This window comes from Molothrus ater, chromosome 2 (genome assembly GCF_012460135.2).
Source record: "Molothrus ater isolate BHLD 08-10-18 breed brown headed cowbird chromosome 2, BPBGC_Mater_1.1, whole genome shotgun sequence".
Taxonomy (NCBI): Eukaryota; Metazoa; Chordata; class Aves; order Passeriformes; family Icteridae; genus Molothrus; species Molothrus ater.
In genome coordinates this window covers 79,114,723-79,137,180 of record NC_050479.2, presented here as the reverse complement: position 1 = coordinate 79,137,180, position 22,458 = coordinate 79,114,723, and the positions used below count along the sequence as shown (strand labels likewise).

General features: G+C 43.1%; 1 protein-coding gene across 1 annotated transcript in view; it reads left to right on the top strand.

The window, feature by feature from the left end:
• The window catches only part of HEPHL1 (hephaestin like 1), a 32,353-nt gene extending 13,522 nt beyond the window's left edge, over positions 1–18,831 (top strand). The window contains exons 6-20 of the mRNA XM_054513998.1: positions 428–596; positions 1,274–1,410; positions 1,569–1,700; positions 3,826–4,037; positions 4,442–4,592; positions 5,678–5,890; positions 8,426–8,639; positions 10,207–10,346; positions 11,351–11,491; positions 14,527–14,633; positions 15,122–15,344; positions 16,081–16,220; positions 16,836–16,995; positions 18,291–18,383; positions 18,461–18,831. Of these exons, the coding sequence (XP_054369973.1) occupies positions 428–596; positions 1,274–1,410; positions 1,569–1,700; positions 3,826–4,037; positions 4,442–4,592; positions 5,678–5,890; positions 8,426–8,639; positions 10,207–10,346; positions 11,351–11,491; positions 14,527–14,633; positions 15,122–15,344; positions 16,081–16,220; positions 16,836–16,995; positions 18,291–18,383; positions 18,461–18,663 (2,435 nt within the window). The 3' untranslated portion in view covers positions 18,664–18,831. The remainder of the gene's footprint in view (positions 1–427; positions 597–1,273; positions 1,411–1,568; positions 1,701–3,825; positions 4,038–4,441; positions 4,593–5,677; positions 5,891–8,425; positions 8,640–10,206; positions 10,347–11,350; positions 11,492–14,526; positions 14,634–15,121; positions 15,345–16,080; positions 16,221–16,835; positions 16,996–18,290; positions 18,384–18,460) is intronic.
• The last annotated feature ends 3,627 nt before the right edge of the window (positions 18,832–22,458 follow it).

The window sequence follows — 22,458 nt, the reverse complement described above, 5'->3', positions numbered from 1 at the left end:
TTGGCAACAGGCAAAACAGACTCAATTCTGGCAAGCAATGAATAACTTCAGCAGAAATAACCAGTCTGTATTTCAGTGGAAGTCAGGGGGGGATGATGCTATTTGGCAGATATCTGGAGGCACTCTGACCTCCAAAATCATTCTATCATCACTATGGAGATTAAGAAATTGAGTAAATAAGTCCCCTAAAGAGTGTCATTGATGCCTATGGGTTCCACCTATTGCATAAAGTGTACCACCTTGCAAAGGATGGGTATTGGTATCTGGCCTGTTGTAAGCAGAGAATGTATTTTGAAATAGAAGTTTACTGCAGTAATTACTTCCAATCCATGTAGCTCCCAGAGAGTTTTGAATTTACATTTGTATCCATGAGATTGCTGACTCTGCAGGTGGTCAGGGACTGTCTCCAGACTCTTTCTTCTCCCAGGTGGCATGGAGGCACTATATGATGTTCAGATCTGCCAGAAAAACCTGTCTCACTCCTCACCAATCAGTCATAAGAGAAGATATTACATTGCTGCTGAAGAAGTGCTCTGGAATTACGGGCCTGACGGTTATGATAAATTCACTGGGCAGGGTTTGAACGCCACTGGCAGGTAAGATTTCTTGTCAACTCCCATTGTGCTTTAATTTCAGGAGTCTGTGTGCCACTGCCCCAGTGATTCACATGGGCTAGGTCCTGCACTGTCATTGGTTTTAATTGAAAGGGGCAGGGAGGAATGGATTTAAAGAGCCTTGTCAGGAAGCTGGATGCATAACTGTGATGCTTCAAGGTGCCTTCTGGAAGCACTTATCTTACTCCATTAAATCCATGGGGAAAGTGAGGCACGCCAAGTTGAACACAGTTAATGACCCTTCATCAAGACTCTTCAGGCAGCTTTCACACTTACAATCAGTGCAGTTCAGAGGTGCCACAGTGGCAGAATTTTCCCCCCTGATATGACTGATGGAGACAAATCGCATTATAGTGTCTCCCAGAAAAGCCAACAATGATTAGACACACATTGTGCACAGTTCTTGCCTAAGGTAAGTGGATATATATGTCTTCCTAAGTAAATCAGGGTTAAACATAAAAGTCTAATGTATAATCAATGCTCATTTGTTGGCTAATTCAAACCAGTAATACCTTTCTTTGTGTGCTAGAAAAGTGTATGCAGATTAGTAACCTGGGGGGGGTCATTTCTCCCATGTCTGGAGTAATAATTTTATCTGAAATGAAGGGTTCTGCTTGAACTTTCAATTATTTAACCAGTCTGATTTGCTAATTCCACAGTGAATCTGCAACATATTTCACACAAGGGACTGACAGAATAGGAGGGCAGTACTGGAAAGTTCACTATGTGGGATATACTGATGCAACGTTCAGTAAGAAGACTTGGTCAGAAGACATGAAGCACCTGGGAATACTTGGTACAGTGAATATTTTCCCCTCCTTTCATTACATCAGGTTTGAATGTAGAACCATCTGGACTGAGAGGGGAATTAAGTGCAAGCAGCTCTCTCTTCTTTTGGTGGAAATATGCTGGAGAGCAGTCCTTCTAATACCTTCCCTCACTCTGTTTTTTAAGGCCCTGTTATAAAAGCTGAGGTGGGAGATACAGTGCTGGTTACGTTTGCCAACAAAGCCAGAAGAAGCTATAGCATTATGGCCCATGGTGTAAGCTTCAGCAAGCTGTCAGAAGGTGCTCCCTACTTAGATGGTAAGTTTTGGTTGTACACTGGATAATCACCTCTAAAATACTTGAGCCCAAAAACCTGCTGCTGAGCTCTGCAGGTTTTCCCTTTTGTGTATGATAAGGCACAGAAAGGATGATTTGATTAGTTTGCATCTATCCTTCATGTCACAATCAATGGGACTCCACAGTCTGCAAATGTGATGGTTCTTCTCCTTGGATATGTGCCATATGATATATCTAAAACTAGCTGAGGCCTATGTTGAACAAAAGTCACAAGCACAATCCAATTTCTATTAGTTCTAATCTAATATTTCAATTGAATCTCCATTTCAAGGAGTGGATCTCCTCTGGACACGCTCCAGAAATTGACTCTCAGGATCTGGCTTGATGGCCCTGCTGAGTGTTTGGCTATAGCTAACCACATGTGTGTCAGCTGCATCACTCCCAGTTCTCTAATCCAGGCTGGCCATTGCCCTTGCTTTACTGTCAGGATAGTCAGTTTCAAAGGCAACTTTTATCTAATTTCCCTGGAACATATCACAAAGCAGTGATAATCCTTATTAATTTTCATAAATACATAAATGCTGAAATTGAGTGTTGATGAAATTCTTCCTCTCATTTTGTGCAAGGGCAGGGTCTTATCGTCTAAGTTTAACTGTTGAATGTTAAATATCATGTTAATTGGTAGGCACCTTTTACAGTCAGTGACAAGAAGGTGCTCTGGAGATGTGATTCTGTCTCCACCAAACACAGAAGTCTAGAATTTGAGTTAGGGACTAAGCTTGAGATGGCCCACTTCAGGTGAGATGAATCCCATTCATAGCATCTGCAGAGATAATGCTGTGGTCTCTGAAAAAGTGCATTTTCAGCCCTGAAAAGGAACATACTTTTCTTGTTGCCTAAATTGCTTTGTTTCCACTACAACACATCAAGAGAAACTCATAGGACATAATCCCTCTTTTGAAAATTGTGCTGAGAGAGAATTAGGTCAACATGTAAAACTCATCATACAATAAGATCAATGCAAAAGGCTTTATTAAATTGTTGTCTCTTGTTCCCGACCTTGTAACTCAACAAATTTGCCCGGAGGCAAAACATAAAAAAGCAACTGGCTTGAGTTCAGCCTTGAAGTTATCTGTACAGATCCTAATGCCACCCATGTAAGAGATAGTTCTCCAATGGAAGTGCAGCTTCCTGCTTGCAAAGCTGTTATGATTTCATTTATCAGTGCCCTTCAGCACTGCACACTTCAGTGTGTAGCAAAATCAAGGGGGCTTTTGACTCCAAGTCAATGTTTGCCTCATTGAGGACTGTTGCAGGATGAATCCAGTAGTATTGGATACTGTGGAAGCTGTAGTCTGTTTTCTATTGCAGTTTGCAGCAAATAGCCGGGCTCAGATGCAATACTGCTATTTTCACTTGTGTCTAAGTTTCTAAGATTTTCTTGGAGTACTAGACACTGAGTGTGCTGAGAAAATATAGATAATGGGTGCTTAAGTGTCAAAGACAATCTAAATCCACCCTTTGCATAGCAGCAGACAATGGCCCAAATCCTTTAAAAGTAGCCTCCAACAAAGAACAATATCATCCACTCTGGAGACGCTGACAAAGGCTCCTGTGCATTGCTATAAAATCAAAAAGAAACAATTACCAGGATCAGATTTGTTTTGAATTTCTAAAGAGCCACAGCTCCAGCTCCACTCACTAATGTAATTGATTTGTTGGTGCTTAATGAAAAGCAGAGACTGAGTTTGTGCCGCAGATGAATTCCGTGCCACAGATGAATTCCATGAAAGGGCAGGTAAGTTACAAACATTAGAGGCATCCATTTAAGCACCAGGATGAGCTCTGCGTGTCTTGTCTGATTGAATATAATCCAGATAATCCAACGTAGCGTCGGAAGGTGTCTGAGTGGAGCAGCTGAACATGTTCTGCAGGGAATTGGCTTGGTTGTCCCCATGGCACGGGCCTCGGGTGAGATGCTCCCATGGCACAGCTGCACAAACTATGGGATGGTGCTCCAGCTGTGGTGGCAAGGGGGAGCTTCTCCACAGAAATCTGTAGCTATGCCCAACTTCCATCTAACTCTTGTAGTCAGGGAGACAAAGCCTTCCTGTAATCTTGGTGCATCTCAACTTTGTCTCTCCAGGCTACCTGAAGCCAGGAGCCCATGTCAAGCCAGGTGAAACCTTCACGTACAAATGGAGGGTGCCTGAAAACGGAGGTCCAACAGAGAGTGACCCCCCGTGCCTGACCTACCTGTACTACTCAGCCACTGACGCTGTCAAGGACACCAACTCTGGCCTCGTGGGACCTTTGCTGGTCTGTCGGAAGAACGCCCTGAATCACGACGGGACACAGGTGCCCAACGGGAATGTCTGCTTGTTCCTAAGAGCTGGATGGTGCACTGGGGCTCCCATACAGGCAGTTTGCCCAGGTCCCAGCTCTGTTTACAGAGATTAAACAAATGTTACTCCTCAGGGTAAAAGCTGATCTAAGGGGACGGTTAAGAAGACGAATCACCATTCCCTAATTTCCTGTCTTTTCCCTAGCTTTTCTGTCTTTTGCATGCAAATAATAACTCTTTTCACACCCCGTAAAGGACACTCTATTCATCCTTCTGGCTGATGAAAAGGTGCCAATTCCTGTCTCTGTGCAGTCTTAGTAAGAAGGTGGCTTCAGGGAAAAGAAAGCTTTGTTATAAAAACCTATTCATTTTTATTGAATAGACTTTTTTTATGTCTTGTCTTCCTCCTTGTCTACAGAAAGGAATAGACAGAGAATTTTACCTCCTCTTTTCAATCTTTGATGAGAATGACAGCTGGTATCTGAACAAGAATATTGAATCATTTACTGGAGACCCAACAAAAGTGGATGAAAATGATGCTGATTTCATGGAATCCAACAAAATGCATGGTACAAAATATCTAATATCTGTTAATGATATCTTTTATTCAATCATATTAGGAAGATGAGTTGGCAGGTTTTATCATCATTCATAGCTTTCTGCACTGCACTGGAGAGTGAGCTGAAAAGCTGTCAGTCAGCTTATGGCCAGCTCCTGATGCCCTTGGAGTGCACATTGAAACTCCAGTCACAATGGCAATGAATGCATACATCTACAAATACATCTGGAAAAAGGGAACAGAGCAGTGATTTTAGATACAATACTTAGTTCTGTAAAAAGGCACAATGCCAGAGACAGGTGCAGAAGAAGCCAATGTTCACTAGTGTTTTAAATTTCACTGCTGGCCTTGGCACTGACTCATGCAGTAAATCTACCTGCCCTGCTGGGCAATGACTACCTCTGGAAGAGGAGACACAAAGACTAGGGGAATGGCCAAAAATATTTTACAACATCATTTCTGGATGTAAGTATCTGACTTTAGCATGGATCTCCTCCAAGGTACCCCTGGGATGACAGACTTGAGCAAATCACATAACATACCTTTGCTTTACATATATATTTTTAGAGAACTCTGGGATTTTCTGGGCCTGTCTATTTTATTCTTCTTCTATGAGATGGAACTAATCATACCGAAGTTTTGTTCTTTTATAGCATCTTTCACACATTGATCACAGAGAACAATTTGAGGATTAGGGAGTTTTGCCTTACCCTTGTAACTCAGACTCTTTACGGCCCTTTCCATAGCCTTAATGATGTGGTTATTCATTCTCCAGGCTGAAAGGAGGTACCAAATTTGTACACTTGACTGGTGTCTGGGAGGTACGCTCAAAAGCTCAGAGGAGGAGTGCTACATCACAATAGCAGAGAGCTATTACAAGATTTTACAGGCTAAAACCAAAGAGGTAGAAGTTCTGAGTTTATAGGAATAGCACTTAGATGTTAATTTGATGTCATCCAATCCTACTTTTTCTTCACAAAATGCCCCTTTAGTGACTTGCTGAGTCGTGAGTCTTTGGCCAGGTGGGTGGTAGGAGGTTCTGTAATGCATTCTTGTGGACCTGCTGCTAACCTTGACTTTTTCCTTCTCCTCCAGCTGTCAATGGCTACTTGTATGGCAATCTGCCAGGCCTGACCATGTGCAAGAATGACAAGGTCTCCTGGCACCTCATTGGGCTGGGCAGTCACTACGACATGCACGGGGTTCATTTCCAAGGAAACACCATCGACTTGAGAGGGACAACAAGGGATGGGCTGGCCTTGTTTCCTCATTTATCAGGGACAGCACTAATGCAGCCAGACCGTGTGGGTATGTTCATGAACTGATTTTGGTTGTGTGGCGCTTGCAGATACCAGTGAGCCAAAATAACAGACAGTGAGATGCTCTGCTCTGCACAGGGAGGCTGAAAGCATGGAGAGAGACCCTGGTGACCTGTCATAGCTGAGAATTCAGGCTGGATTACTTTTCTGGGAAGGTGTATATATTCATGTACACCAAAAACCAGAGGCTTTAATGACTTAGGGATGGGTAGAGCAGCAGGCAGAGAGATAGCTAACAGGATGCTCATAGAATTTCATAATTCTCCAAAAAGACTTTTTTAGAAAAGCAAGTTCACTGCCATGTGGATAGTCAGCACCATTTAAGGTATTTTAGGACTTCAACAAAGGCTTTTCAGTAATAGTCAGTCTTTAGGAGTTTCTTCAGAAGCTTATACATTAAAAGTACTTTTAAATCTCATGGTTAATCCAGTGATTCATACTTCAAACCAGGAGAGTGTGAGTTGTTTGCTGGAGACACCAAATAATCTTCATCATATAAAGTACAACATTACCTTGCTTTGCATTGATGCAACTCTGTTTAAATTAATAGAGTCATCAGGGTTGTACAAAGCTATGCCAAGGGCCATCCATGGCCAGGGCACCTGATAGAAATGTACATTGGAATTGTGTATGTGCCAGGTTAGACCTCTGTTGCAGATGCTGTAAGACAACTGAAATTTTTCTAACACAAATCCCAAACATTTCCACCATCTGTCATGAAACTGCATTGTAGATCTCACACAAAACAATTATTCTAAGAGATTATTATTTTTTGGCTAACCTTCTACCAGCAATAACAGAAATTGAATGAATTATCAGATCTTTACAATCGTCAATGCTTGTGATTTTATTTTAATTACATATTATTTTATCTCTTTGATCACTATTGCCTCTGAGGTGCAAGAAATAGACTGAGATCTAGTCTGGACAGGACTATGCTTCTAATTTTGATTTTATCACTGACTCACATACAAAGCAGCTGTGAAAGTGCTTTCCTCCTTCACACAGTGCTAGCAGGTGGAGCTGTACAGGACAACATCACAGTCAGCTTCTGCTTGAGTAAATGGGCAGGAGAGAAGGAGAGTATAATATTAAAATCTGCCCATGAACAAGCCAAAATACGCTCCCTCAATCACTACCATCTTTGACCACCAGAGCCACCAAAAAAAAGGGCCAATGGTGGCTTGGCATTTCATGGAGGGAGTGCAAAGGGTCAGAAGGTCCCAGTTTATCTCAACTGTGCAAATAGATAAATGGTTATAAGCAGGCATTCCTGTATTGTGGGACTGTATCTGTATTGCAGAGCCTTTCTTCAGCCTGACTACACCAGACAAACTTCAAGGGCTCTGTGGAGAGTCCCTTGCACTGAAGGATGGTAAAGTGGCTCTGTGCTTAGGGACAAGGAACCAGCATCTCTGAAACACACCCCTTGTTTCTCCATGCCTTTACTGCGTTTTGCAATGAGTGCTTCCTCCTCCTCTTCCTGTGCTCCTCGTGGGCATGTCTGCAGCATGAGCTCGCTGGCAGTGAGGCTTGCTGGCAAGCTTATTCCTGCTGCCAGACATTTGAGTGCCTTTCAGAGTGTCCTTGGCCAAGCTGATCTAACTCAAATAGTTAGAAGTAATTTATGGTGATTTTTGAGCAAAGATGGAGCAGGCTGGTTTTTCCTATGGAGCAAAACAAGGTCAAGTCCTGCTGGGTCCTTGGTTCACAATAACCCCATGCAATGCCAAAGGCTGCAGACAAAGTGTCTGGGAAACTTCTCAGCAGAAGAGGACCTGGAGATGCTGGACAACAGCAGCTGAACATGATCCAGGGTGTGCCCAGCTGGCCAAGAAGGCCGATGGCATCCTGGCCTGGATCAGCAATTGTGTGGCCAGCAGGACCAGGGCAGGGATTGTTCCCCTCTACTCAGGTCTGGTGAGGCCACACCTCCAATCCTGTGTCCAGTTCTGGGCCCCTCACTGCAAGAAGGACATTGAGGGACTGGAGCATGTCCAGAGAAGGGCAGCAGGGCTGGGGAAGGGTGTGGAGCAGCAAGTCTGGTGAGGAGTGGCTGAGGGAGTGTTTAGCCTGGAGAAAAGGAGTCTCAGAGGGGTTGTTCTCACTCTCTATAACTACCTTGGTGCTAGTCTCCTCTCCCAAGGGGTACCAAGTGACAGGAAAAGAGGAAATAACCTCAGGTTGCATCAGGGAGTTTTAGTTCATTGGAGCAGGCTGCCCAGTAAGTGGTAGAGTCACAATCCCTGGATGAATTTAAAAGATTGTAGAGATGGCATTTAGGGACATGGTTTAGTGGTAGACTTGGCAGTGCTGGGTTAATGGCTGTCTTCATAATCTTGGAGGTCTTTTCCAGCCTAGAATATTCTATCATTCTATTTAAACATCCTCTTGCTTGACTTTCCATACAGCATTATACATTAGGATTATCTGAGGACAGATCAGAGATGTACACAGGACCTAATTTGCCAAGATGCTTGTTAGGTTTTTTAATTGCTTTAATGCCATGTGCTTTTCTTTCCAGGCACATTCAAAGTGGTTTGCAGGACTTTTGATCACTTTGTTGGTGGGATGAAGCATCTCTACGAGGTCAGCAGCTGCCGCAGCCCCAGCGGAGCCCAGCAGCAGCGTGGAGCCATGAGGGTCTATTACATTGCTGCAGAGGAGGTGGAGTGGGACTATGCCTCAAATAAGAGCTCAGCACCAAAGGTTTACAACATCAGCAGCTATGAGGAAAGGTACCCAACCCAAAAAACAGTTGTGGGCACAAGACACACTCACAGTGGAGGGGAAACTTTGAAGCACCATTTCATGACACCAACCTTGTATTTTCAGGAGGAACTCTTCGCCAAAGATATATGAGAAAATGTATTTACAAGTCACAGCCTCTCAGTCTAGACCAGTTCATAGGCACCAGTTTCAAATGCTTTCATTCAGACTGTCTTGTAATGCTGTTGAATTCAAGAAGGCGTCCAAGTTTGTGTTCCAGCCCTGGCTCAACCTTACAATGTTGCCCCCCAACCCTCTTCTCTCCCTTACCCTCCCCAGCCTTGCCATCCCAGACTTCTGGTTTTCATAGAGGAGAAAGTCAGTCACCTGTTCCAGATGTGAGCTCCTGTAGGCAATGCAGATGCATGATGGGGGTGCTGAGTCTGCTTTCTTGCAGCATGGTAGCCCCTAGATCCCCTGAGAAGATCAGAACATAAGTAACCCTGCAACTGAATCACTCTACTGTGTGAGGAATAAAAAACTTGGGAAAAAATACACATTCCACATCATATTAGACAGACTCGTCTCTGAGGACACTTTGGTGAAAGCAAAAAGGAACTTATGTCAAAAATAAACCTTAGCAAAGCATCTATGAAAGTGCTCTGGTACAGAGGAAGAGAAGTCTGTAAAAAAATACACCTGAGGAATCACAGGTGATGATGTGAGTTTAAAGAAAACATAAACTCCACTACTGTCAAAGGCTGCTGTTGCACAGCTCACTACACAGTGAGCAGTATCCCTGGGGCAGTTTTTTGGTTTTATTTAGTGTATTGTGAACCAGCCTTGCAACTCCCCTGCCAGGGGCACCCTGGAGATGAGGTGCCAGGAGGCAGCTGCTCCCAGAGAGGGTGAAGGCTCAGCTGCACAGCGGCTTGTGAGTGTCCTCTGCCGGCGAGTCAGCCCTCTGGGATCCCATGGGAGCAGCAACACACTAGGGAAACCTGGAAAGCATCCTCTTCCCCTTGCAGAATGAAAATACATTTCTCCTTTTATCATCATGCTGGGAAAGCATCCAGCCTGTGCAGTACACAGCAGCAAGAGGGAAGGGTAAAGCAGCTCCCTCTTATCTCAGATGATGGATCACATTAGTTTTCAAAGGTCAAGCTTTGTTTATCATCTTCCCATGGCTAATAGCCAAGATAGTAAAAGCAGCCATCATGATAAGAGGATTCAGGTTTCCAGGGACAGGCAGTATCTGTTATTGGAGTGAACAATGCAGCTGGAGAGGGCAGCTGAAACCACTCTCATCTCACACTTTACCCCTACTCCAGCTCTAGTGAAGGATTTGTGTTCCCAAAATTCTTGGAGAGTGCATCTTATCCTCAGCTTTACCTGTTTGAGGAGGCTGCGCATTCAGTAAGGATTATCACTCTTGCTATTTGCTATTCAAAACCTCTTGCATCTCTCAGGGCCTTCACATCCATCAGCACATTGGATCAAGCTGTATATTCTCATTGAATCTGTTGTGAATAGCACAACAGTTGCTAGCTTTCAGCTATGTACACTTTAGTGCTTTTATTGCATTTTATTTTGCAGCTATGGGCATGTTTTTCTGGGCCAAGCAGAGGACCTGATTGGTTCAAAATACAAGAAGGTGGTTTACAGGGAGTACACAAGTGGCAACTTCACACAGCGCAGAGTGAGGACAGAAGAGGAGGAACACTTGGAAATCCTGGGCAAGTAGCTCTCATGTCTCACAGACCAAGCCTGTGCTCAGGGAGAGGATTGCTTTCCAAAAACTAAGATGTTTTCTAGCTTTATTAAGATGGAAAATATGGATCAGTGACGCCTATTCCAGGTGTCAGCTATTTTACATGCTATTTATATAACTGCTGAGTGTAAAGATCCTTTCCAAATTAAAGAATTAATTCTTGAATATGAATAAGGAGTATCCTAAGGAGTGTTATAATGGCAATTCCAGGACTCACTTTAGCTTCAGAGCTTGTAACATGGGGGAGACTCTTGTAAACAGATTAAGACAATATTAAGGAGATGGATTTGTGTTTGCAATTGGCAAGACATAATTTTACCCATCGTAAAATAACCATCAGTTCAGGTTTTTTATGGGGTGAAAAGCAGGCAACAACTGGTCATAAAATAGTCATAGAATTTTAGAATATCATGAGTTGGAAGATCATCAATGTCCAACTCCTGGCCCTGCATGACTCACACTCTGTGCCTGATCGTGTTGTCCAAATGCTCCTTGAACTCTGTCAGGCTCGATGCTCTGTCCACTTCCCTGGGGAGCCTGTTCCAGTGCCCAACCACCCTCTGGGTGGAGAACCTTTTCCTAATACTCAAACTAAGCCTCTCCTGATACAGTTTCATACTCTTCCCTCAGGATAACCTTCTCTAGGAATATGTTTACAATTTCCTTTTCTGAAGGACAATAAAATTTTGAAAGATTCAAAAGCCATCCTCAGGAGTTTTCCTTAAAAACAGCTGTTCAAAGACCTGTCTTCAGAGAGAACAATTCTCTTCATTGACTGAAAGGGGATTATTTGTACATACGGAGCTTTTAATCAGCTGAGATAAAACAATTTTGATGGCTTTCCTGGAAGAATAGAAAAGCCCAATGATTTTGATAGAGACCTTGGCTCTGCTCCCAGACCAAGCTATTGAAAGTTTGTTGAATTCAGAAAAGCAGCATTAAACACTGGCATCTCCTGTTTGAATTCAGGGCCACTACTCCATGCCGAGGTTGGTGACTCCGTACTGATCGTATTTAAGAACAAAGCCAGCAGGCCTTACTCAGTAAGTGCACATGGTATAGAAGAGGTTGGTTGTGAAGAACAGCCTGAGACACCAATTACCCTCCCTGGTAAGGCTCCCTTTTTTTCTTTTTTCCCCCCTTCTTTTCTTTGAGCTACAAAGGCTGTATATAAAAGCATTTTAGCACATTCATGATAATCTCTCTTTCAAACTTGCCCATATCTATATGTTCTCCCGGGTACAATATGCTCAATGCTTATTCAGCTACAGTTCTGGGTTTCTAGACATGTAGGTTCTTGACCAAGTGAGCATGTTTGGGCAGAGAATAAGCCTTCATTCCTATCAGGGGTAGAAATAGGAATGTAAAACCACTAGACAACCTCCAAAAGAGAGAGAAGCAGGCCCATAATCATGGCAAGAGAAGTGTAAGCCAGTGCTGCATTTGGCTCCAAACTGACACTCTAACAATGTTTTAAAAACTTTCAAATTCAGAGGTAAGAATTGCAGATGTTAATATTGACTCTGCCTCTCTCAAGCTACAGAGAATTGGCATTGCATTCTGACTCATGCATAAAATGCCAAACGTAGCTGTCATGTGAATTAATAACCTTTGAAAAGTGTACCAAATATGCCTCAGTTTCTAGTGAGGAAAACAGTAGATAATAGTTTTTCATATAGAAAAATTCCTGTTTAATTCCTGTTTTATTCCTGTTTAACTTTTTGAACTTCAATTTTTTTATTGGGTTTATGATCTAAGTGGGAAATCAAACCCAAGCATAGCAATCAATCCAAAATGTACCCACGTTTGCTTTCCAACACCCATGCAAATTTTTTTGGCAGTATTTGTGAACTCCAGTGTGAAACTAAATGTAAAGAAAATTTGATGTAATAAAGCTCTTTGCAAGCTGAAATTTCTTTCCTGTGAACAGCAAATACACAGAAATACACAGAAACTCATGTCCAAATGTGAGCCAACATCTGCCTTGCTGCAGTTTGATGAATGTATACCTGAGGTTAATACATGGGGGAGGGGAAGGAAAAGGAACTGGTTTATATACAATTCCTTTGTTTTGTAATTTGCTCCATGATGATGTTGACACTGCTAGGCTGGCGTTTGAAATGTAGCAACGGGAACACTACTGTCATGTCTCCTGTGTCCACACGGGAGCAGGCTTGGGATGAGTTAGATGAGGGAAGGTCTCTGTGTTTGAGAGTAAGCCAAAAGCATTCTTCAACAGGATCTAAGGACTGACTTTTCCTTAGGAGTTTGGAAAGAGCAGTTGACATAGAAATGAAATCCCTGAAAATAAGAAAAATTTCTGGGCACCTCAGTCCCCACCAGCATCACCTAGAAATCCTCACTGTCTTTCTTCCTAGGCCAGGCTGGACTGCTCACCCCAAACTTGCCAAAGACTGTCTAATTCTACTAAATCCTAAATCAGTCATCAAGACAGATTTGCATCCTGACAAACTGTGCTCCTGAGAGCACTGCCGGGTCCTAAAGAACCTGTGGGGGGCATGGTAAATAGATGCAGAAAGCATATCCATAGCAACCTATGCTAGACCAGCTCTCATCTGCCACAGCTTTGTTCTCTCCCTGGCCATTCTTCCAATTACCCAGAAGGAAAAAAGGGAGAAAACATCAATTTTTCCTCATGTTTATAGCTTTTTTCCAGGGGTTATGCCTTATTTGAACTTCAAAGATCAATCTTCAATGCCTTCTGAGGTGTGTCAGCTTTAAGTAGGGTGGAGATTTTTTTCCATCTACAGCCTCCAAACATCCTGAGCTGAGGAGGAAAAAGTAAGGAAGGGGTGGAGGACCACGACCAGCCTCCCTTCTCAGATCACACCTTCTAAAAAGAGGTGATGACATGTAGGTTAGATACAGGTGGATGAGAAACATTTCCCTGGCCTCCATGTCTCCATGACATGATGCTTATCCTGTAAGAGTAAATGATATTGCAATACTTACATGAGACCCATCTCATACTGTATGAGAGTTGAAAGTCATCACTTTTTTGTTTTTGTAGTTGCTGCTGTACAATTAAAACCCACTGTTGCATGATGCATGAACAGTGTAGTGGCTCAGTGACACAAAAGCTAGACTCAGTCATTTCCCAACCCTTTAAGCTTGAAAACTCTCCTTGCCTAGATGCCCACAGCCATTGGCAGCTCTTGGGCTGTAGCTGTACTAAAACCATGGTTCTGTGATTTCCTGGTTTTAACCTGACTCCTAGCATGTCCCATAATGCTCTTGGCTGTTGTCCCCCTGAAAGACTTTTGGGACAGAGATTGCTTGGTTCAACATTTCTCCACCACTTAAAGGGGCAAGGTGTTGACCACATCTTGGTCTCCTACTCTTTCCTGAAGTACCAGCAAAAAAGCAAAGCAGGGAAACACAGCATAGGCATTTCATCTGAACACAGATGTTTGTGTTTGGTGCAGAGAAATGATCCTCACCCAAACAGATCATTTTTTCATCCATTCATGATGATTTTTTTAAAATCAGAGGTCAGGGAATTTCTGCTCAGGGAGGATGTGGCAGAGATGATGACATTTGGGAAGGGATAGAGGTTCTCTGGTAATTGCTGTGGAGCAAGGTCTTATCTGGAAGATGAAAGACCCCCCCTGCTCCCCCCTGACAGCAGGTTGGTACATAGCCAGCTCTCCTATCCGGGCCCCCAGCTGACACACTTCTGCAGCACCCCCTGCAAAATCCCAGTGGCAACTGCCACTTCTTTTTGCTCTTTTCAATTGAGAAGGTCCAAGAAACATTTTCTGGGCTTGGCTCCCAGTGCCTCATCTGATCCTAAGTATCAGCAGCTGAGATCATTGAATTACTGCAGGTTTTGCCAAGGGCAAAGATGAAGAGTCCGATCTGTAAACTTCCTTCTGTGGGATGCCACTTTTGTTAGAATCATTCGCAGATCTTTTCTGGAGCAATCTGCCTTCACTTACACCACTGGAACCTCACTGACCTCCTGGAAGGCAGAGTCATATCCCTATCCCATTGCTGCATGCTTCCACAGGTAGTTTTGATGCAGACAGTTTTTTGATGAGGAGGGTAGGAGGTCTGAGTTAGATACCATTCAGAGACTCTAATACTTAGCTGCTCAAGGTAAAATTGTTCTCTCTCTTTTTCAGGGGAAATAAACACCTACAGGTGGAACGTCCCAGAACGATCCGGTCCTGGCAAAACAGATCCAAATTGTATCACTTGGGTTTATTATTCAACAGCAAATTTTGTTAAGGTAACCAAGAAATGGCCATTAAAGCTTGCATTGCTTTGGCTAACACGTCATGCCTTGTGTAATGTTTATGAAAGGATTCTGCTTCTCAGCTGGGAGAGGACCACAGGCTAGAGACACCATTTACAGAGCTAGATGCTTTGAACTCTTTACCAACAGTTGCACATGCCTGGGTAATTTAAGCTACAGAAATCCCAAGGCATACACCACAGTAATATGATTTCCTCCTTAAAGAACAGTTGAAGAGATTTGGGGTAAACACAAAACATTGCACAAAATCACAGAATCACAGAACGAGTAAGGTTGAAAGGGACCACTGGATGTCATTGTTTTGGTAAATTAACAGAGAGACACACAGAGAAAGAAGTTTTTAATTGGACTGATTTTTTCTCATCTGATAGGAGAAAGCAATTTAATCTTCAATTAATCTGTATCTATTTCATAACTGGATGAATTGAAAATCTCTAATGCATATATTTATTTTATTTCAGGACACATACAGTGGTCTGATTGGGCCTCTTGTGGTTTGCAGAAAAGGAACTTTAGATGAAAGAGGTCTGAGGAAAGACATTGATCGTGAATTTACTCTTCTGTTTATGGTGTTCGATGAAAATGAATCCTGGTATTTGAAAGAAAATATTGAAAGATACCTTCATAAGAATCCTGATGATTTTAATTCCACTGAGAACTTTGAAGAAGGCAACAGCATGCATGGTATGTAGGGTTCAGCAGCAGCAGCCAAGAGGAAAGAGGTTTATTTTTCACAGCCCTTTTAGGGAGACATTGGACTCAGCCTGCAGTTACCCAGCCATGTGACAACTTCATAAACTGCAATGCTGGAAACAAAGAGATTTCACAAGGCCCAGCCAAGATATTTTTCTAACATGATAGTTTACTCTTATACTTTTGGGAAGAGGCTGCCCTGCCAGGATTCCCTTGTCATTTGTGAGCTGTGTTCCTCCAAGGCTTGTTTTTTAGGAGCATAGGGATGATATTTTAAAACTGTGGCTGTATTTGCAGCCAGTCCAGGAGCCAGGCTGAATAGACTGGATGGGGACACACAGCCTGCAAAGCAAACTTTTCTTCTACAGCTGGTACCCATTTTAGGCAACAATTCTATTTCCTCCTTTTCCATGTAGCTTCTCAGCATAAATCCAGTTTGCTCAGGAGTTCAATCTCAACCAGTAAAAAAACAGTTTGATGCTCTGTAAGACAGAAAATTGTTTGTTGATGTATACTTACACAATTTGGAAAGTGAAACAAAAGCATGACTGTCTCCCTGCAGTGGCAGTGGTCACTGGGGACAGCGCTTGTCCTGACCACACATGCCTCTCCCCTCTCTGCCTGAGCACTCCTTCTACCCTGAAAGTGCAAAGGGTGCCTGAAGTAGAGGTTATAATCACCCATACTGTGGCCAATTATTAATCATTCCTATTTTGTCATTCTTCAGCAATCAATGGGAAGATTTACAACAGTCTCTTGGGTCTAACGATGAACGAAGGTGATAGGACAAACTGGTATTTGATAGGAATGGGCAATGAAGTGGATATCCACACAGTTCACTTCCATGCGCAGACCTTCATCTTCAAGGTTGGTAAAATAAATCAAAGTAAAACTTTTATAGTATTATGGGAAATTTATGAGAAAAACAAACAAACAAACAAACAAACAAAAAATCCATATTTCCAGCCTGGTTTTGTCACTTAGGCACAGAGCCCTGGGCTAGTGCTGAGGTGGGTGGGAGTTTTGCATTTGAAGGAAATACAAAATGAATGAGATACTTGCAAAACTTCTATTACCCTAGTAGAGGACATGCTTAGGTGGGTTAAAATATATGATTTTAATATTAATGATTTAAATATATGATAGGTGTGAGGGAAAATACAGGGAGGAAATTAGAGTTATGCTGGGTTAGAGTATGGTTTTATGCTGTGACAGTTTGCCACTGGAGGACTACCTGAAAAATATTTCAAAGAAACATGTTTGCTCAGCCAAAAGCTGGAGTCAACAGAAGGGGTCTGCTGTTGTATAATGGATTAAATGATGTGTCCACAGACCTCAGTTTCTCTGGACGATGCTCACTAGAAATGTACAAGAAGCATTTGATCTACCTTAAGGAGCTGGAATTCTGGCTGGAATATTTCAGTGCCCATGGGGGAGTATTTGAGGCATGACTCTCACAATTCTGGTTTTGCTTTGCCACAGACAGATAAGGACCACAGAGGAGATGTATATGACCTTTTCCCTGGGACTTTCCAGACAGTTGAACTTGTAGCAGAAAACCCTGGGACGTGGCTTCTGCACTGCCACGTGGCCGATCACATCCATGCTGGCATGGAGACAACCTATACCATCAATAAATCAGGTGCAGTATCAGAAACATCCCAGGACTCAGAGGTGGTATTGCAGCACAATTGGATGGAAGGCAGGGACGAAAGGAAGAGAGGTCACCTGTGCACTGGTGGGAAGCACCTGCACTGCCATGGCCAGTTAGCAGTGATAAGAGACAGGACAAACACCCCGAGTGACATGGCAATCTTTGGTGCACTTTGCCGCAACTTGAAATCAGTTGGTGCTTCACAAGTGCTCCTCTGAGACAGTGGCAGCCTAGGGACCATTTGTCCTTTAAAGGTGGCACAGAAAACATCTGCAAAGCTGTTGTTCAGCCTTTCTGCCTCACTGTGCAGGAGAGCCTTCAGTCTGGCATGGTGCTTGTTCCTCCCTGTGAGCCCTGTAGATGACTTGTAGAGCTCTTTGGGCTCCTCCCTGCACAGGCAGACACCAGCTGGGATAAAAGGAGCTCCAGAAAATGGTTGTTCAACTTGTCCGAGAAATAGGTGATCTCTTGACTAAGAAAAGTTGGCAAGCTTTTTGAGTGGTGCTTGTCTCTTCCAACACACGTGAGTGAAGCTGAAAGTGTTTTTTGAGCATCTCCACATCACATTACTTCACTAAACATCTGGATCCAGTATCTAGGTCCTCACTGTGCTGGCTATACTCCTCTACAAGAGTTGAAACAGTGCCAGTAGGCACACCTCATACCTATAACCCTGTAGCAGCATGATGACAAATGTAGATGCCAAATATAGCCAAAATACTCCTTCCTTGGATATCATGAATTTATTTGACTCCACATATTCATGTGGGCTGTGAGATTTCAAATGGACAAGCAAATGCAGAACTGAATCATGGAATGGTTTGGGTTGGAAGGGACCTTAAAGATCATCTTGTTCCAACCCCCCTGCCATGGACAGGGACACCTTGCTCTAGACCAGGTTCTTCAAGGCCCCATCCAGCCTGGCCTTGCACACTTCCAGGAATGGGGCATCCACACCTTCTCTGGGCAACCTGTGCCAGTGGCTCACCACCCTCATAAAAAATGTGTTCCTTATATCCCACCTAAATCTACCCTCTTTCAGTTTAAAAGTTACCCCTTGTCCCATCACTACAGTAAGCGGTGGAGTAACAGAGATGCCTACAGAGAAGGGGAATGTTGCCCATGGAGCTGCCCAGAGGAACAGTTGTGATGATCTAATCACAATTTCTGTTCAGATCAACAAGGTAGAAATAATGAAATAAAGTCAACTCTAATTTTTCAAAAGAGAAAAAAGAAATATTTATTAAGGTTTCCAACTTAACTATGCTTTTTTTCACCCTGAGAAGGGCAACGAGAGTGGGAAGTTCCTTCAGAAGGAGGACACACAACTGGAACATACAATAAAACTACTACAACAAATGAAACCACTACAAAGGGTAAAGATTTTTTAAAATGCCATTTAAAACTCTTCAGATTCATGTGCATATTTCTCATTACAACTCTCTTTTAACAGATTATGACAACAAAGTGGGCAATTTTTTCAGCAAAACTTTGAGTTCTGGAGAAGCCAGCCTGATACTCGCAGCTTTTGTTTGCATTGGACTTGTTCTACTGTCAACAGCATTAATCTTCTTCTGCTTCATCACCCACCAAGGAAATCGAATACATTACACAGCTCTGGATGATAAAAGTGCACTTCTGGCAGATTCCCTGTAAATCCCCACTTTTAATATCATTCACAGGGACTCACTGGATTTCACAACACAGAACCATAAAACCATTAAGTTTGGAGAACACCTCTAAGATCACTGAGTCCAGCCATTAACCTAACACTGCCAGGCAACATGCTGCTAATAAAACTGGAGCAAGGCATATGCTGACAGTCCTACCCAGGCCTACCCATGGCCAGTGTTCACAAGAGTGAACACGAGCTGTAGAGCTCAGCTCCAAGAGCCAGGTACCACCCATCACCATTTCCACTCCTCTGGAGTTCAGATGAGCTCTGTCCAAGATCCAATCTGACACCTGAGCAGAGCAGCACACCTCTTGGCATCCACTGGGTTTTCACAGGAGTGAGGAGCAGGCAGAATGGCATCCATGTGCTCTGTGCAGAAACTTGGGGTTCACACTAGAAAATAGCACCACCAGGGACTGGCTTGAGTTGTCATCCTCTGAAAGAGCAGGTGCAAATCTCCCAGTCCCTGCAGTTTCCCAAAGTCTGGCTCAATGAAATCACCACCATTCAAGTGATTGTCTCTTTTTTTTTTTTTTCCCTTTTTAAATGAGGAAACTTTTCACCGGGGACAGATTTTTGAAGACCTACGAATAAATTTTAGCACGTGATGGGTTCAGCAGTACCCCTGCTGTTAGTTTCTAACAGCTTTTATTTATGTCTAAAAATCTAGCTCTGAACAAGCTCCAAGAGACTGACTTTGTAAATGCTGCTTGTTATGGTCCTGATTCTGTACCTCTTCTTTGCACTGAGCAACACCTCTCTCCCAACCTGTAATGAAGCCATCGGGAGGATGATCTTTGTGCTCTGCGAGGCAGACAGACAGAATCAGGACATGTTTAGTGATACTTGAATGTTTATAGCTAATTTTTTGTTAGGTTGTGTTTATTCTTGCCTGCTCATTCCTGCTATAGCTCTAGCACAGGAATTCTAGGACAAAAACCTTTGTAAAACTGTTTACACAAATTTGATTTTGAATGTAAATTCAAGTTGCTAGTTTGGTTTTTTAAATTTTATTTTTTCCACTCCTGTACTTTAAAGTATATTCAAAGGTAGGAAATTTTACTGTGCAACACTCTTACTGTAGCTTAAATGTGTCCTTCATTGGTGTCCAGTCAAACAATATGTTGAAGGTTCTTGGATGTTTCTCAGTAATTTCTTTGTTTTCCTCAGTCATTTGAAAGCACACACATGAAGTAGAAATGCAGGACTGAGCCCTTACAGATTTTACATCATAACAATAAACAACTCAAAACCTCCAATTTGAGCTGGCAAATACAGATATTTTCATCTTCCTGTCCTGTAACCTTTAAAATTGGGGTCTCCTGTTCTGTGCAAAAATACTGTCTGTGCAGAACTTTAGCTCTCTGTGTACATATAAAATTAAAGCCTATCACTCAAAATGCACTATTACAAAAGGAAATTATTTGGTACTTCACTTCTAGGGTAGCTAATGCACCTGCTGTTTTAGAAACAGAGTCATAAGTATGTTTTGACTGTAGAAACTAGTTTGCCAAAGTGATTTCATTGATAATAAAAAACCCCAGCTATTTGTATGAACCTTCTGGCCCAGTTCATTTCCTCTGTCCTGCTTCTCAGCTGGACAGTGGCTGTGAAACCAAAACAAAGGCTCCAAAGGGTCCCAGGACATCACTGCTGCTGGACCAGGGGACACAGCCTGCCAAGGGGATCATGAAACAACAAAAAAAGTGTAAAGCAGCAAGTGTACCATTGCCTGCCTGGTGCAGGCAGCCCTGTGCCAGCTGTGCCCTGACACCTGTGTTGAAGGACAGCATCTGTGCTGGGCTGAAGCACTGGCAGGAACAGAGTTAAGCAACAAAATGAACAGAACATCAAGTCACCAAGGCAGGGGTGTTTTCCATGGAATGCTACAGGCCCTCAAGTATGAAAAACCTGGATTATAAAGTGGGGTAGCAGCTGGGAACTGTCCTAAATCCAAAAACTTGAAAGGTGACAAATACAAGGTCAACCTTTAAAAACTTTCCAGAGGACTAAAAGCTCTGTCAGCCACACAATGGGAGCTAGTTGAAACTGTTCTAAAAACAAAAGCAGGAAAGTGTCCAAAGGAACAGAAGAGAACATGGAAGAGTTTATACTTTCTTTTTTTTTCCCCCACAAGAAAATTGGGCATTAGGAAGGTTTTTGAAGGACTCAGTGCATAGGTAAGAAACGTGGATGAATATAACCTGCTTACATTTCCATAAGATCTTTGAGAAGGTCTTCTTAAAGCTTCTTAAGGAAATGAAATCACCATGGGATGAGGAGTCCATGGAGGTTAAATAACTGGTTAAAAGGCTGTGAAAAGTGGTCAGTTTTCATGTTGAAAGTCACTCATGGGGTGCTACATGACATTCTTGTCTTGCTTTTCACTATTTTACTAAAGTGTTGTGAAAAAGAGTGGACAAGTTGAGTGACAATCTTAAGTACACGTAGCATAAAAAATCAGGGGAAAAAAGGGCAAATTTTATTACTGATACATATACAGTACTACATGTGGTAAAAAGCAGTCCTACCCTTATGTGTATCATACTGTCTAAACATCTCTGAAATGGGATTTGATTTGTAATACTTTAATGACAACATTAGCTCCAATGTTGTTCAGTGGGCAGAAAGGCAATTAAATATTAGGAATCAGTACAAATTAAGAACAGAGCAAAACAGAAAACCACTTCGTCCCATTACATAAATGTCTGGGGCACCTGCACCTTGTACACAGCATGAGTCAAATCTCCTGGCCTCATCCAGCAAAGCAGCACAAGACCAGAACAAAAAGAATAAGAAAGGGAATCAGTATTGTAGAACAGTTTCCATATGAGGATTGATTTCCTTGGCTTATGGCTTGGAAAAAAATAGGAAGGACAATTGAAAGCAGATAGGATACCAGTTTTATAAAGGGGAATTTGAGTGGAGGAGGGAATATTTTGTCCTTTTTGTAGAAAGCAGTGAGCTGGGGGAGTATTACATGAAAGCACAGCACAGGAAGTGGCTCTGCATGGGGTGGACATGTGACTTCTTCTGTGACTTCTGGGCTGAGGATACTCCAAGCTCACAGAGGTCCAGAAACCAACAGGAAATGTACAGAGGGGCAAACAAATAAAGGGTTTTTAAAGGTGAAGGCACCCCAGTGCCCAGTGCCTCCCCCAAAAAACTGACCTGAAAAGCAGCGATCAAACATTATGGGTGGGGAAAATGCCACAGTACAACGTGCTGGGTAGGTTGGGGGCTTGGAGCATCTGTCAGACTGTGTTGGGGCTGTGAGTGCTGAGAGAGCTGGGGCTCACCAGCCTGGAGAAAGTGCCTCAGGGGCTCTCCACAGTGTGTGCAAACAGCTGATGGAGGAGTAGCATGGACAGAGTCAGGTTGTTCTTGGCAGTGCCTGGTGAGATGACCTGAGCTGATGGGCACAAACTTGACACAAGGAGTCTCCATTCAAACACTGTACCTGCGTTGAGGCAACCACAGACATGAGTACAGACTGGAGAACCCATGGAGAGCCCCTCTCATTGGGGGTTCTTGTGGATGAAAAGATGGACATGAACAAACTGTGCTGAGAATGCAGAAAACTAAGCTCATCATGGGCTGCCTCATCAGAAAGAGTGTGGCCAGCAGGACAGGCGAAGTGACTCTGTCCCTCTGCTTTGGTCTGTTGACACCCTGTGTGGAGTGCTGTGTCCAGCTCTGGGGCCCCCAACACAAGAAAGACATGGACATGCTACAGCACATCCAGAGGAGGCCACAAAGATGGTCCGTGCAGGGGC